Here is a 13,730-nt window from a genome sequence, read left to right on the forward strand (position 1 = left end):
TGTGATTGTGTGCACTGTCACACACACACGTGTGTGTGTGTGCTTCGGGTATGCACACACTAACGTACGGGTGTGAACGTGTGTAGATTCCATATTTAACTTTACACCTCAGGTTGTGCTCAGGAATCCACTTCTTCCAGTCTACATCTTTATGACAGTTTTATCAAATAAAACTCAAGATATAATACAAAATTTTCATTTTAATTAGTCACAGGAATTACAAAAGTGAAGTAATGTATGCACTTCGTGTGTTTTCAGAAATGAAAATATGCTTGGGATTTGTGAATTGCCTTAGGATGAAAGAAGAAAACAAAACAGGAAAACAATCTCCCCCTACCCCCTCAGATATCATGAGGAAGCAACCTTATTAGGGTATTTAATACCAGTGTCCAAATACGAGCAGGGAGCCCCAGCCTGCAGACAGATCCAGCTCCCTTAACACTGAATCTACAAGGAGTCACGCTGCAGCCAGGACCTTCGACGTTCATTATGACTTCACTGAGTCTAAGGAGTTTGGGATTTGATTTCCAACAGTAATGGACCGGCAAGCACAAGCAAACTCACAAGCTAGCTTGTCTTACAACCCAGGGACAGCCGTGGAGACTGTGCTGGGAAGCAAAGGTAAGTTTCCGGGTAGTGTTTTGTGTGTTTATTTTTCTTGCAGAACTCTAAAGAGTTGCTTCGACCCCATCACGGTCCTCTCCTGGAGCCTCAGAGCTGTTTACAGAATCCGAGAGTTCCAGCAGTACATTTCCATGAGGTCATAACCAGCTCCAGTCCTACCCTTTTCCATTTAACATGTGCCCGAGAATATCTGTGCCTCTCAAGCCCTACTTTGGGCTTGTGATTTCATGACAACGCAGCAGAAGTAAGGTGGTTAATTGCCGTGCTGTCATGAAGCTATCAGAATGGCGTTTCTTGCCTGCCTCTCTATGCTAATCAGCTAGTTCAGGCTCCTCCCTCTCCAGCCTCCCTTAAGAACTGCACACATCCAGCTGCCCAGGGGCGAGCTCCAGCCAGGCAGATTTAAACCCTGATTTAATCCTGCAGCACTTTCCCCGTTGCTTGCACCTTTCTCTAGAAGTCCTCTCTATACTAGAGGGACTGGACTTAGCATCAGAGAAGGAATTGAAAATGGCTAAAATTGAACAAGAGAGCTAGTTTCACCGAGAGACATCATTTATTTTTGTACATTCTAAAAGGAGAAAGTTTCAGGGCAGTTTGAAATAAACTAAGAATTAAGTCGTGTTTCCAGCCAAATAAGTTGGCATCTTTGTAGGCAGAAGGTGCAACACTGGTAAATATTTACTGCAGAATTCTTAACCAGGAGAAACTCTGGCATGTTCTTCGGGGAGTAAATGTTTGACGTGCAAGGCGAGATCTGCGCGTGCTTCTGTGTTTTTTTCCGCGTGCTTCTGAAGACAGTTTTTGATGTCTGGCTAAGACAAAATGTGCTAGTGGTCCTCGAGTGACATCCAGATTGTTGGTACCATGTCTACAACACAAAAGAAAGATGACAGCTACCTGTTCACCAGTTCGTGCATGTGTCCGCTGAAGGTGCAGAAGGACCAGCAACAGCAAGGTGGGTCTGGAGAGCAAAGTCTGTGACACAGCAAGCTCTGTGACTTTCTGACCGTTTGTATGTCTGGGAAAGGGTGGTCTGGTGAAGCAACTGAAAACTCTGAGAGGAAGAATAATAGGCTGGACAGTGAGTTCACGTGGCCTCACTGTTGATTTAAAGGATGATCTATAGTTGACTTTTGAGAATACATATTCCTTGGAAATATGTACTCAAACTTCTAGCCATTGTCAGTTGTATAGAGTGTGCTAGAGTGTGTATAACTGAAAACACCCATTGGGGCAAGGTTAAAGAAATTTAGCCAAGAGCAGCCTTGTTAGCCTGGCTCTACCCTCACGTCCTAGTACTGACAGGGGTTTTGTTTAAGTCTAGCCTTGTGAGGAATTCTGACTCATTCATTTGTGGAAAATACATATTTTGACACTCATTTTTATAGTCCAAAGAAATCTGGAGTATCCAGTGTGGCATTTTACTTGGTGGACCACTAAACACTACACCTCACCAGACTTTCCACGAATCATCTTTGAAAGCATTTCAGATTGACTACCCCGCCAGATGATGATTGTACAAATAGACCAACGATTACTCTGGTCCATAGTCAAGGACAACAGAAAACACTAGTGGGAAAGACTGTGAGCTGATGACATCAGCACCCTCCCCCACAGAGGCTAAGAACTTTCCAAATGCGTCTTACTTCTTGCGGCCTGTCATGGATCTAGGATACACAGTACATGAGCTCCTCAATTATTTCCCTGTAGATTTGGCTTTGGATTTTCACTCTCCTGCTAACGAACTGAAACCTCCCACATTCAGGGTAGCATCGGGGTGCTAACATTTGGTGAATGTCTCAAGCCACTTGAGCTGAGTGACCTCATGCCAACTGGGGCTTAGCAGAGCAGGGGCAGGAGGTGATTCCCCCCATGAAATGAGGACAGTCTAAACTTTTCCCAGCATGCTGCACCACCCAGGTTAAAAGAAGTCATTTTGAACCAATAGCCTTAGACACAGGACTGTCCAAGTGGCTCAGGTGTTACTAGAAAAATCTTCAGTTTGTCTCTGTGTTTGTTTGCTGCTCTTTTTTTTTTCTTAAGATGTAATATTTATAATAGAAAATTTGGTGAAAGGAGCTTAGAGAAGTGAGTAAAAGAAATCCTGTAAGTGACTTCCTAAAGATGCCTGCTGTGACTATTTTAGTAGGCAGCCTAGTCTCTTCTTCAATGTACGTGCTTGGACTGTTATTTTGCTTGCTTTTGAAAACAAAAAGGCTGGACTTATTTGGCATGCAGTACTCTGTAGACTGCCTTTTAAATTGCAGTGTATGATGGACAAATTCTTGCATCATTATATCTGATCTCTCCAACATTATTTTTAGTGGGTAATGTCAGACACTTTTCACTAAAATTTACCCAGTTAAGCATAAATTAATAGTTATAACTGTTCACAGACCACTAGTTTCATGGGGTAAATTCTTAGAGAATATGTTCCAAAGATTACACAATTTTTTAAACTTTTTTTTTCAGGCCAAGTGGTTTTCCACTCTCCAGTACTGAATGAAAGGGTATGATCCTAGTAAGACTGAGCATTCGTTTTAAAATTTGTTTCCAATTTTATAAGTAGAAAATAATATCCCTCTGTTGTTTTAATTTAAGGACAGCTGTCTTGATGGTTTCTCCTTTACTGGCCATATCCAGAGAAGCCTGGAAATATCATTATGATGACATACTTCCCAAAATACCAAGAAGGCCAGCAGCCTGTGCCTCCTTTCCCAGCCTGAAGCTCTTTCCTCAGAATGTTTTGAAAGTGACCACATTCTTCTGTGGCCAACTCTGAAAATACATGCCCACCGAAACCGCCAGCCCTGAAATTGTGAGGCGTGCTAATGAAATCCAGACTAGCCATTGAATTCCACAAGAAATGTCATCTAGAGGTCTGACAACTGATCTGTAAAATGGAAACCCAGTTCCTAGAACCTACGTGTTTACATCTATTGCAGTCTTGGGCTTTAAAGGTGCTCATTCTGTGTGGTGGCAATGGTTTTTTCCCAGAGCTATATTTGCTAGTTTGCAAAGTTCAGCAAAGGTGAAAGGAGGCAAAGCCATTCATTGCCTTTTAGAGTGAAGCCATACCATGGATGTGTATGCCAGCTTAGCTTCATTTGCCAGCATCCAGAAGTGCTCCCTCTCACCATGACTAGATCCCTAGTGTGCATGTTTGTTGCATGTATTGGTTGAGAACATGCACAAACACATGACTATGAGCCCTTTGGCTTCTCTCCAACCAGGCTGGTATGTGGACTCTGATTTATGAACATGTAACTTTGCCAAAGCATGGCCAGATTCAGTATACATGTGTATTTCTAGCCCTCCACGCAGTGTGCTAATGTATTCTATTTTAACTCTTGCATTTGAGTCTTCCTATCTAGTCACTCATGAAAACATACCATTTTGCTTGATTGCATAGATAAAAGTTATTTACTCTTTGACTATTTGGGAAACAACTGTGTAAAGCATTGCGTCACATGCTTGGTAGATAAATGAGGTAAGGCAATTAAGCTAAGATTCCTGTCCACCCAGAGCTGGCTCTCAATGACAGACACTACATTTGTGCAGAACAGAAATTTAGTACCTTTCTCTTTCTACTTCCTCTTGCCTTACAGCTTCTTCTTTGCTATTTTTGATCCATTTACCTGTAATACGGATAATCCTGGTAAGTCCTAATGTTTATGCCTGTCAGGTTCATTATGCATTACATATCAAACCAGCAACCATTCTTGTGTTTCTAGTGCTTTAAAATTTACAAATGGCTTCTTCTATGTTCTCATCTACTACGTGAAACAAACATATCAAGTAGTGCACTAGTCATGGTGAGAGACAGGGCAATTATGGATGTTGGAAAGTCCAGGTATGTGCTTGAGCCCAAGACAAAACTGATGATGACTATGTTCCAGTTGGTGCCTGCTATTTTTTTTCCAGCGGAGGGCAATCTTTTGTTTTATTCAGGTCTTAAGATGACTGAGAGAAGCCTATGCACATTGTGGAGAACTATGTCCTAAGCCACACATTCTAATGTCACTCAAAGCACTTGTAGACATGTTGACTAGCTATATTGGTACTGTAGCCCAGCCAAATTGACATATAAAATGATCTTCTAAAGCCCAGTGAAATCACCTTATTTTAAAGATGTGTAGAAAGACCCTCTAAGCTTAAATGACTTTCCTAAGATTACATCATAATTAAGGACTATTTTAAATGTTTGTTTTGTTCTGTATAACTCTTTTCTAGGGTGTATACCTTAGTGTTACAACATTTGATCTTTTTTCATAGGTTCATATAAAAAAAAACCTTTTCCACAAGCATTCAAAATGCCTTGGAATGCCTCTTAATGTTCTTTGTGTGTCTTGACACAATTCTGACATCAATTCTTTGAGTATCCTGTGATTCAATCCAATTCTGACACTACTTAGAGGCAGCAAAGACTCCACACATTGATCACATAATCTCTCAAGGCTGCCTCATTTCAGACACCCACTACTAATTTCAGGAGGTCTGTGACATCTCTGCAAAATCAGTCACAAATTCAAAATGTCCCAGTCCTCTCCTAGACTTGATACTTCACCAAATGGGTCACCGAATTCAGTATTATTTGACTTGTGATCACTATTTCATTACAGAGGACGCAGATTATTAACCAGGTAAGAGATGCAAACTAAAGGTCTGGGAGGATCGTGAGCAGAGGAGCTGGTCTCCATGGAGTCAGTGTGTGCCCTGCCCCTATATACTGATAGATCCGTGAGCCAGCAGATGCCACTGGCCTGTGTCTGAAGATTTGATGAGTTGCATTATGTAGGCATGGTTGATGATGTCATTGATCATGTGGCTGAGCTCAGCTATCATCCCTTCTCTATATCCCTTCAGTGGGCAGGAGCTGAACAGCTCAGCCTCCAATAATAGATGTAGTCTTCATGGCGTGGCCAGCTCTACCCTTAAAAATATCTAAGAGTCTAATTGCCATTTTATTTCCAAAACAAAGACACATCTGCCCCTCAGGAAATTCAAAGTTTGTGAAGCTTTGTGAAAGAAATAGGAACAAAGGACACGTATTTATTATATTTGGTAATTTTCTGTCTGTGCTTTATCCTCAATGTACATCATTCAAAGTAGTTTCCTAAAAGTCAAGGATTGAAAGACATCCTCAGATGCCTGTTCATTTTTTAATGAGAAACAGAAAGGGTGTGGATTCCTCTGGGAGGGGTGGTATGGAAGAACTGGGAGATGTTAGGGGAGAGGAAACATAATCAGAATATAGTTTGAAAACATCTATGTTCAATAAAAATATACAAGAAAGAAAGAAATACAGACCAAATAGCCTCAGCCTTTAATTTGTAATCAACACATTTTAATGATACCTACAATTGTGAATGTCAGATGAATGTCAGAGCCTGAGAATGCAAACATGTTTTCTTTTTTCTCCCAAGGTTGATTTCAAATGTGGGTTTTCTGAGGAATTAAATATTAAGAACTAAGCTAATATTCTTCAATCCTTTGGACAGACTTAAAATACACATTACACTTGGATTATTACGTGTGTACTCTTTTCTTCAAATCTTTCGTATAGTTATGTATGAATGAACTTCATTTATCACCTAGGGGAGCAACAAAGTAAATGAAATAAACATTCTGCATGAAGAGGGGCTGCAATAGGTACTTTACAGTTATAAATGTGTAATTCCTTTAGATGAGGTTATCATGAGACAATATGATGGTTCTCCAAATAGATTTGTACTTTCCCTTGTGGTCCTGAAAAACCAGTGCTGTACATGCATTGTGACATCATATGAGTGACACATAGAATGAACTCAGACAAAAGGAGGAAGGTCCACACTTATTTCTGTTTTTCTGCAACCAAAAGGGAACCTTGCAGAGGCTCACGTGACTTTTGTTCTGGCTGTGAAGTATTACTTATATTTATCTTCACTCATTAATATAGATAGATATAGATTACCTTTAAAGAGTTGAGAAAAGGGGAAGCTTTATGCTTGAAAACCATTTGACTCTTGTTTTCAAGCTTGTACCTACTGTAGGAATCCTTACCTTAATAAACTTCCCTGACAGATGCAGTGGTGGATGATGTCTTAATGATACAGTTTAATCTTGTAAAATAAAAAGAGTTCTGGAGGTGGGCTGAATAGCAATATAAATATCATTAGTTCTTCTGAACTGAATGCTTGCCACAAGGATAAACTTTGTATCAATATCATTAATTCTTCTGAACTGAATGCTTGCCACAAGGATAAACTTTGTAGCAAGTATATTTTACCACATTTTAAAAAGGTCACAGTTGCTCAAGGCCACATTTATTACATATATGAATGCATATTTAAGTAAATTAAAGACACAAATGGTGTTTGCTTTTCTAGTCTGAGAACGAAGCTATAAGGAAGTAATCAATTCATCCTTGGTTCTCAGAAGCTATTTCCTGGAAAACAATGAAATTGATAAACTTCTCAACACTAAATGGTAAAATCAAAATCAAAATATTTAGAATAGAAGTGAGCGTTCTTAGCCTGATGATAGCAGAATATCTATAAGATAAGCAACATTAATGTCACTGGATAATAGAAGACAAAGATACTTGCCTTCTGAAGAAATGGGGGTGCTCCTCGTTACCACTTCTAGTCAAGATAATGTTGAAGATTCTAGCCAGTGTAATGTACTAGATTTCCTTGGGAGAAATAAAAGGCTTACATATTAGAAAGAATTTAAAGTGCTTTTACTATGAGATGATAGAAAAACCCCAAAGAGAATCAGGAATAACAAGTCAACACACAAACTAAATTTTAACATGTATATTAAAATATATGTTTAAAATATTATAATATATGTGGAAATTAAACCAACAAAGTATGTATAAAGCCTGTGTGCTTGAACACTGGCTAGAGGAACAATAGAACACAGAAGTACAAAAGAAAATATCTATTTTTGGGGACTGGAGACAGCTAGATGGTAAGAATGCTTGCTGGGAAATTGTGAGTACTGAGTTCAGACCTCAACACTTATGTAAAAAGCAGGGTATAGCTTATAGGTGTACATATATACATATATATGTGTGTGTAGTATACATATGTATATGTAGATGTGTGTGTATATGGGTGTATATATAGGTGTGTATATGGGTATGTATAGGTATATATGTGTATATATAGGTATGTATATATAAGTAAATATATAAAGGTATATGGGATATATAGGTATATATGTATATATAGGTATGTATATATAGGGAAATGTATAAAGGTACATGGGATATATAGGTATATATGCATAGGAATACACACACACACCTATATATATATATCACCCTAGCACTGTGGTGGGCAAAGAGTGTCCCTGGGCTTTCTGGCCACCAGCCTGGTTCAGAAGGAGACCCTGATTCAAGGGAGTAAGTTCTCTTTCTCTCCTTATCGCCCCTCTCGTATGTGTGCGTGTGGGGGTCATGCATGTGCTATGGCTCACATGTGAAAATCAAAGGCCAAATGATGGGTGTTACTACTCTCCTTCCTCCATGTGGTTGGAACTGAACTCAAGTCATCAGGCTTGGCAGCAAGTGCCTTTACCTGCTGGGCCATCTCACCACCCCGTACATCGTTTTTGACAACGAGCCCAAATAACTCAAATAGGACAAAAGGTAGTCTTTTCTGTGATAATTCTATAACAAATATGAGAGTATATTACTAAGAAAAGGAATTTCAAAACTCACTTTCCATAAAAGTTAGCTTGTGAAGGGTTGTAATATAGATATTACTGTAATATAAAAACCGAAATATTAAAACTAAATATATAAAGTTTCTAGATGAAAATAATAAGAAAATTTCCCTACCATTAGAATGGACAGTTTTTCATGGCAGGCATTAAAATCAGTAAGCTAGAAAAGTATGTAAATTATTTTTTCAGCATTAAAACTGTCTTTTCTTAAAAAGATACTATGAAGAGGGGAGACTCGGAGAAAATGATCGTCCCACATATACACACAATTTGCAGCCAGAATATTAAGAGTTAAGGACTCTTACAACTCAAGGAGAATAATTTGATTTAAAATGTGAACCAGTAGTCTGACACACACGTCTAAAATAAAATAACCAATATGTACATTTAAAAGGCCCAACATTGTTCTTTCTTAAAGCAACATGAAGTAAAGCCGCCATAGGACATTACCATGTATCAGTGAATGCCGTAGTTGAATCTGGTACACCACCTCAGGTCTATGTGTCAAAGTCTGCTAAGCTGATGTGGTACTTCTGGGAAGTGATGGAGCCCATCGGGAGGCCTACTGGTGGTGAAGCACGTGCCCCTGAACGGGATAGTGAGTCTCCTGCATGTTTCCTCCTCTCTTTAAAATTTTTGGCCATGGAATGAGTGGGTTTGCTATCCTGTTCTCCCACACTGATGTGCCAACACAGGCTCAGAACGATAGGATGAACTGACCACGCACTTAAACTTCTCAGACTGTGAGCCAGAATACAGTTTTCCTCTTTCTAAGTGGGTCACTGGAGATCTTTTGTCACATGGAAATTATCATGGAATGATAACTAATGTAACCACTGTGGTTAAAATTTAAATTACTGATGATATGACATTTGAAAGAAGATGTGGAGAACTCTCGTGCGTGGCTGCGAAGTGGTTTAACCAGTTTGAAAACTGGGTCAGCAGTTTGTTTAAACAGTTAACACTATGAACCATCACCTCCATTGAGAAGTATGAAATGAATAAATGCACATAGCAGATTATATTCAAGAATGGCCATACGTAGATAAGCACATTGTGTGATTTGTAGGCTGGAATATCATTCGGTAGAAACAAATCACTGAAATACACAACTCCGAAGGTGAGTCTCAGGAAACGCTATTTTGAGTCAAAATAAGCCAGTCCCTAAAATATATGATGAACTTTTCTAGGTACATGAAATTCTAAAACAATTCATAAGCCCGTCACCGGTAGTGGACATGTCTTACATCAGGACAGAGGTTTGATTACATGAGGACATAGATTTATCAAATCTTACCCACAGTGTCTTATTGTATGCGATTTTCCTCCTATTTTTTTTTAAGTGTGAGATTGTCTGGGAGGCTTTACTTCCCCAAGTTACCTGCAGGCTTCTAATAGCAACTTCAGTGCATGATGGAGGGACAGGAGTGTCGTTGTGAATTTTAACTGCTTGCCCAGTGAGCAAGAACATTACGGTGTCCTACTGGCAGGGTGGCCGCGGCTCAGCTCAGAAAGGATCGGGTTTTCAGTATGAAGTGTGGGTCATTACCTAAGTGAGTTTAATAATCACTACTACTCTTTGTTAAAATTATCCCTGAAGCTTAGATCACCTATATTGATAACACAGTTACCTAACTCCCATATTAATAACACAGTTGTCTAAAATTAGCAAATTATTGAGATTAGCACAGAATAAATGAAAATATGATAAAAATCACTGTGTCACAGCTTAGGCTGGGGGTGCAGATTAGTGATGGATCACGTGTTAAGCATGAACAAAGTCTTCAAGTTTGGTTCTCTGAATCCTCCAAAAGTGGTTAGGGAGAGACCTTAGTGGTTTTTAGGTCTTACATAAAACATTGTTTAGAATCAATGGCTTCTCTAAAGTTTTTTTTTAATTTTTTTTTCTTTGAATCCATGGTATCTTGCATATATCCTTGAAGTAAACAGCCAACATGGACTACTACTTCATGAGCTTTTTTCCTCCCCTCTCTCAACTTTTTCCCCTTGCTTAAACTCACAAAGTGCTTCATTCATTCTATTAAACAGATACACCCTGGGCCTCTGCCATGGATGAAGTACTGTGTTAGGGTTCCAGAGAGCAAAGCGTTTAGAACTTCCTGCCCACAAGGTGCCACCATCTGACAGGCAGAAGGGCAGACAGTAAAGGAAATGAATGAATGAATGAATGAATGAATGAATGAATGAATGAATGAATAAAAACTTGGTGTAAGTGGTTATACTGCAGAGGGATAAAACGTAGAATAAAAAGAATAGAGTGTCATAGCGGAGTGTGCTCCGGGCAGGCCTCAATAAGAGGACTATGAAGAGAGACCTCCAGGGGCTGGGGGAGAAGGCTGTGTGACATGGGGGTCACAGCCCTCTGGGTTTAGTTTGGTGCAGATGCAAACTGGGAGGCTCATCATTTAGACTCTGTGATTTTGGTTCTTGATTCGCTTGCTTTAGTCCAACATCGCCGCGTTGCTGCCTTCATGTCCCAAGGATGACTATCGATCTACACGCCTATGATAAATTTTATCATAAACTTAGCATAGTACAAAGGTTAAAACCATAAGGAGCCAAATAACACTTAAAAGAATATCTGAGCGTACCTCGGGGACTGTCTCATAACAGCTGTGTCGATTGGCTGTTCCCAACCGTGAGACTGCAAGAGCACTTGAAAGCCAGTGGCAGAAGAATTGCAAGTTCCAGGCCAGCCTCGGCTACAAAGGGAGACTATTTAAAAAACACTAACCAACCTTTAGATGGGCACAGTTGCTGGAAGTTGCTGGGCTTCCCTGTGACTTTCCAATTAGAATGCCTCAAGGAAGAGGGCTGTGGGGCTGTTTTCCTTTCAAACGTGTTCTCATTGGCTGTTCGCAGTTTCTGTGGGTCACTCTTTGGGTAGCAGAGCTTTGGAAGGACCAAAAGAGACCTGAGTGGCCTTAGGTACATGTTAAGAAGATGGAAGGGCACTTTGGTTTTGACTGTACATGAGACGGGAGTGATTCTGTACTAATTTGGGCTGTTTGGTCATTTACAACTTCTGCATTCATATGGAGAGGTAACTACTAAAAAGTTAGAGGTGGGGTAAAAATTAACTTATTTCTCTACAACTGCGTTGTCATGCTAAAATAAAATAAGTCTTAGGCCAAGCTCTTCTGAATGGGCAGACACTTGTTAAGCATACATTTATGTGCAAACAAACATGTAGTTCACATGCTATTCCAAACTTTCCTGTCTCTAAGTGATCCGGTTACATTTTGCCTACCCACGTTGCTCAGACAAAATCGCATTCCTCAGACAGTGTTCTGTGTAGTCAGTCAGTAGCCAGGAATTCTTCTGTTCGTTAATGGAAATCGGACCTGTCAGTAAAAACCACTGGACACTGAACTTGGGTACAGAGTGTGTGCCTTTCTAGAGCCTTCTGTCTGTATGTGAGACGAGGAGGTACTCCTAGAATATTCAGATCAAGTATTAAATAATCCAAGGTTCTTGAATGTCAACACTTTCAGTAAAAATTCCTTCCTGATGCTTACTGAAGTAACTCTCAACAGTCTCTGATATTGAGACAGGTAAGTGAGCAGCTAGGAGTGAGAGTTTCCTGGTGTCGGAAACAGCCCCTGGGGTACAACTCCCCAAGCAGGTCATCAGATACCACCAAAGGTAGTGTGACCTTTGCCTATCCTTCATGTGTAAATCCTAAACATTTGCCGATGTCTTCTCAAGCCAGTTTGCAGCTGTCATAAGATAAGTGCCTTCTCACATGTTCTGCCATCAGAAAAATATATATATGTGTGTGTGTGTGTGAGTGTGTGATATATATATTATATATATATATATATATATATATTATATATATATAATAGTGATAAAGTATTTACAGCACTCCCATGGGTTAAAATGGCAAGACCTTGGCATAAGTACCGCCTACCCACCCGAGTACTGCCACCAGTGGGCTAGGGAATAGTACTAATCTAGCTTTAATCTTTATTTTCTGTTGTGTGTAATGTGCAGGTGAGACTTTCCACCAGGGACTCACAAGACCTCTCTCAAAACTAAGACCCTGGGGTTTAAGGAGACAACACAAACCTGAATAAAATAGCCAATGTTCTACAACCTTTTTGAGAGCAGAAAAGCAGGTATCTTACACCATATCACAGCATTAACATGTCACTTACAAACAAATCATGTATGGAACATTTGTTATATGTCAGACCGGAGCCATCACTTCATGTGTTTATTTTGCTGCAAAAGGTATCTAAGTTAACCTTGAACGGGGCCTGGATCTGGACTGACTGAGCCGTGCTCACTGCCTGGTAGATACTCTCTGGTTAACTTGTGAAAGAGCAGGCCTGGTGGCTGGTACCCTTGAAATCAGTTTGTGGTTTGATTGTTCCAGATAGGCTTTTATTAAGCCACCAGTTAAATTCTACATGGATATTGAACCACATCCAACTGATTTTAGGAGGGCATTTTTTAGTTTAAATAAAGTCAGTAAGGAAATACAGCTGTGTCTGTACAAACGTATAGTTCCTGAGCCAGCAACTTGCTGACCAGGTTTGCAGTGTTGTTTGGTGCTGAGAACCCATGTCTTCTACATTTTAATATTAATGTATATTATTAAGAAAATATTAAGCAAAATAATACACCATTTTTTAAAAACTGGGCTGAAATTACTTGAGAGAAATGGTTTGGGTTTTTGGTCAAAGAAACCGTCAATGTCCAAAGCTATGAATTTTAAAGAGGCTAAATCATGGTCGCCACTATAATTCACCTTTTGTTTTGGTCAGTACTGAAGAGGCTAGGCAAATCCTCTACTGCAGAGCTATAGCCCTAGGCCCAGCTTTCTTCTTAAATGTAGACAGGATGCTGTGTTTCAAATGCTGGGTCAGCTTTTGTACTAAATCATTAACTTGATCTGAAATTTTAATCTGCATTTTGGCAAAGGAAGTTTCACACCTGAGTTGCTTGTTAATGAAATTGATGGGGAAATCTAGTAAAATACCCAAAAGTCAGGCTTTAAAATGCACTAAAAACTTTATTCCTTGTAAAGCTCCATTCCTTCTATCTGCTCATCAGGCACTTCTCCTGCCAGGCATGACGACAGACGACCAAAGGTCATAGGAATATGATCTAGACTTTCGACCAGGGACAATGACCTGAAGGGAGTCATACAATGACCTGCTGAAGTAATTGGCACCAAAACTTGTCTTTTTCTGATATAATTTGTAAAAAGTTAGGATAGACTAGGCATCATGACACATCTTTATAATCCTAGCTACTTCCGAGATGGAAGCAGAAGAGTAACCAAGCTCAAAGTAGGCCTGGCCTAAGAGCACGTTCTGTCAAGGGAAGCTTGGCAAGTTTAGTGAGATCTTGTCTCAAAG

General features: G+C 39.7%; 1 protein-coding gene across 1 annotated transcript in view; it reads left to right on the top strand.

Moving 5' to 3' along the window:
* The first annotated feature begins 1,491 nt into the window (after positions 1 to 1,491).
* Positions 1,492 to 13,730, top strand: part of Ranbp3l (RAN binding protein 3 like) — a 49,352-nt gene continuing 37,113 nt past the window's right edge. Inside the window, exon 1 of the mRNA XM_028767662.1 lies at positions 1,492 to 1,582. Within this exon, the coding sequence (XP_028623495.1) occupies positions 1,492 to 1,582 (91 nt within the window). The remainder of the gene's footprint in view (positions 1,583 to 13,730) is intronic.

Source organism: Grammomys surdaster, unplaced genomic scaffold, assembly GCF_004785775.1.
Source record: "Grammomys surdaster isolate TR1022 unplaced genomic scaffold, NIH_TR_1.0 174, whole genome shotgun sequence".
NCBI lineage: Eukaryota > Metazoa > Chordata > Mammalia > Rodentia > Muridae > Grammomys > Grammomys surdaster.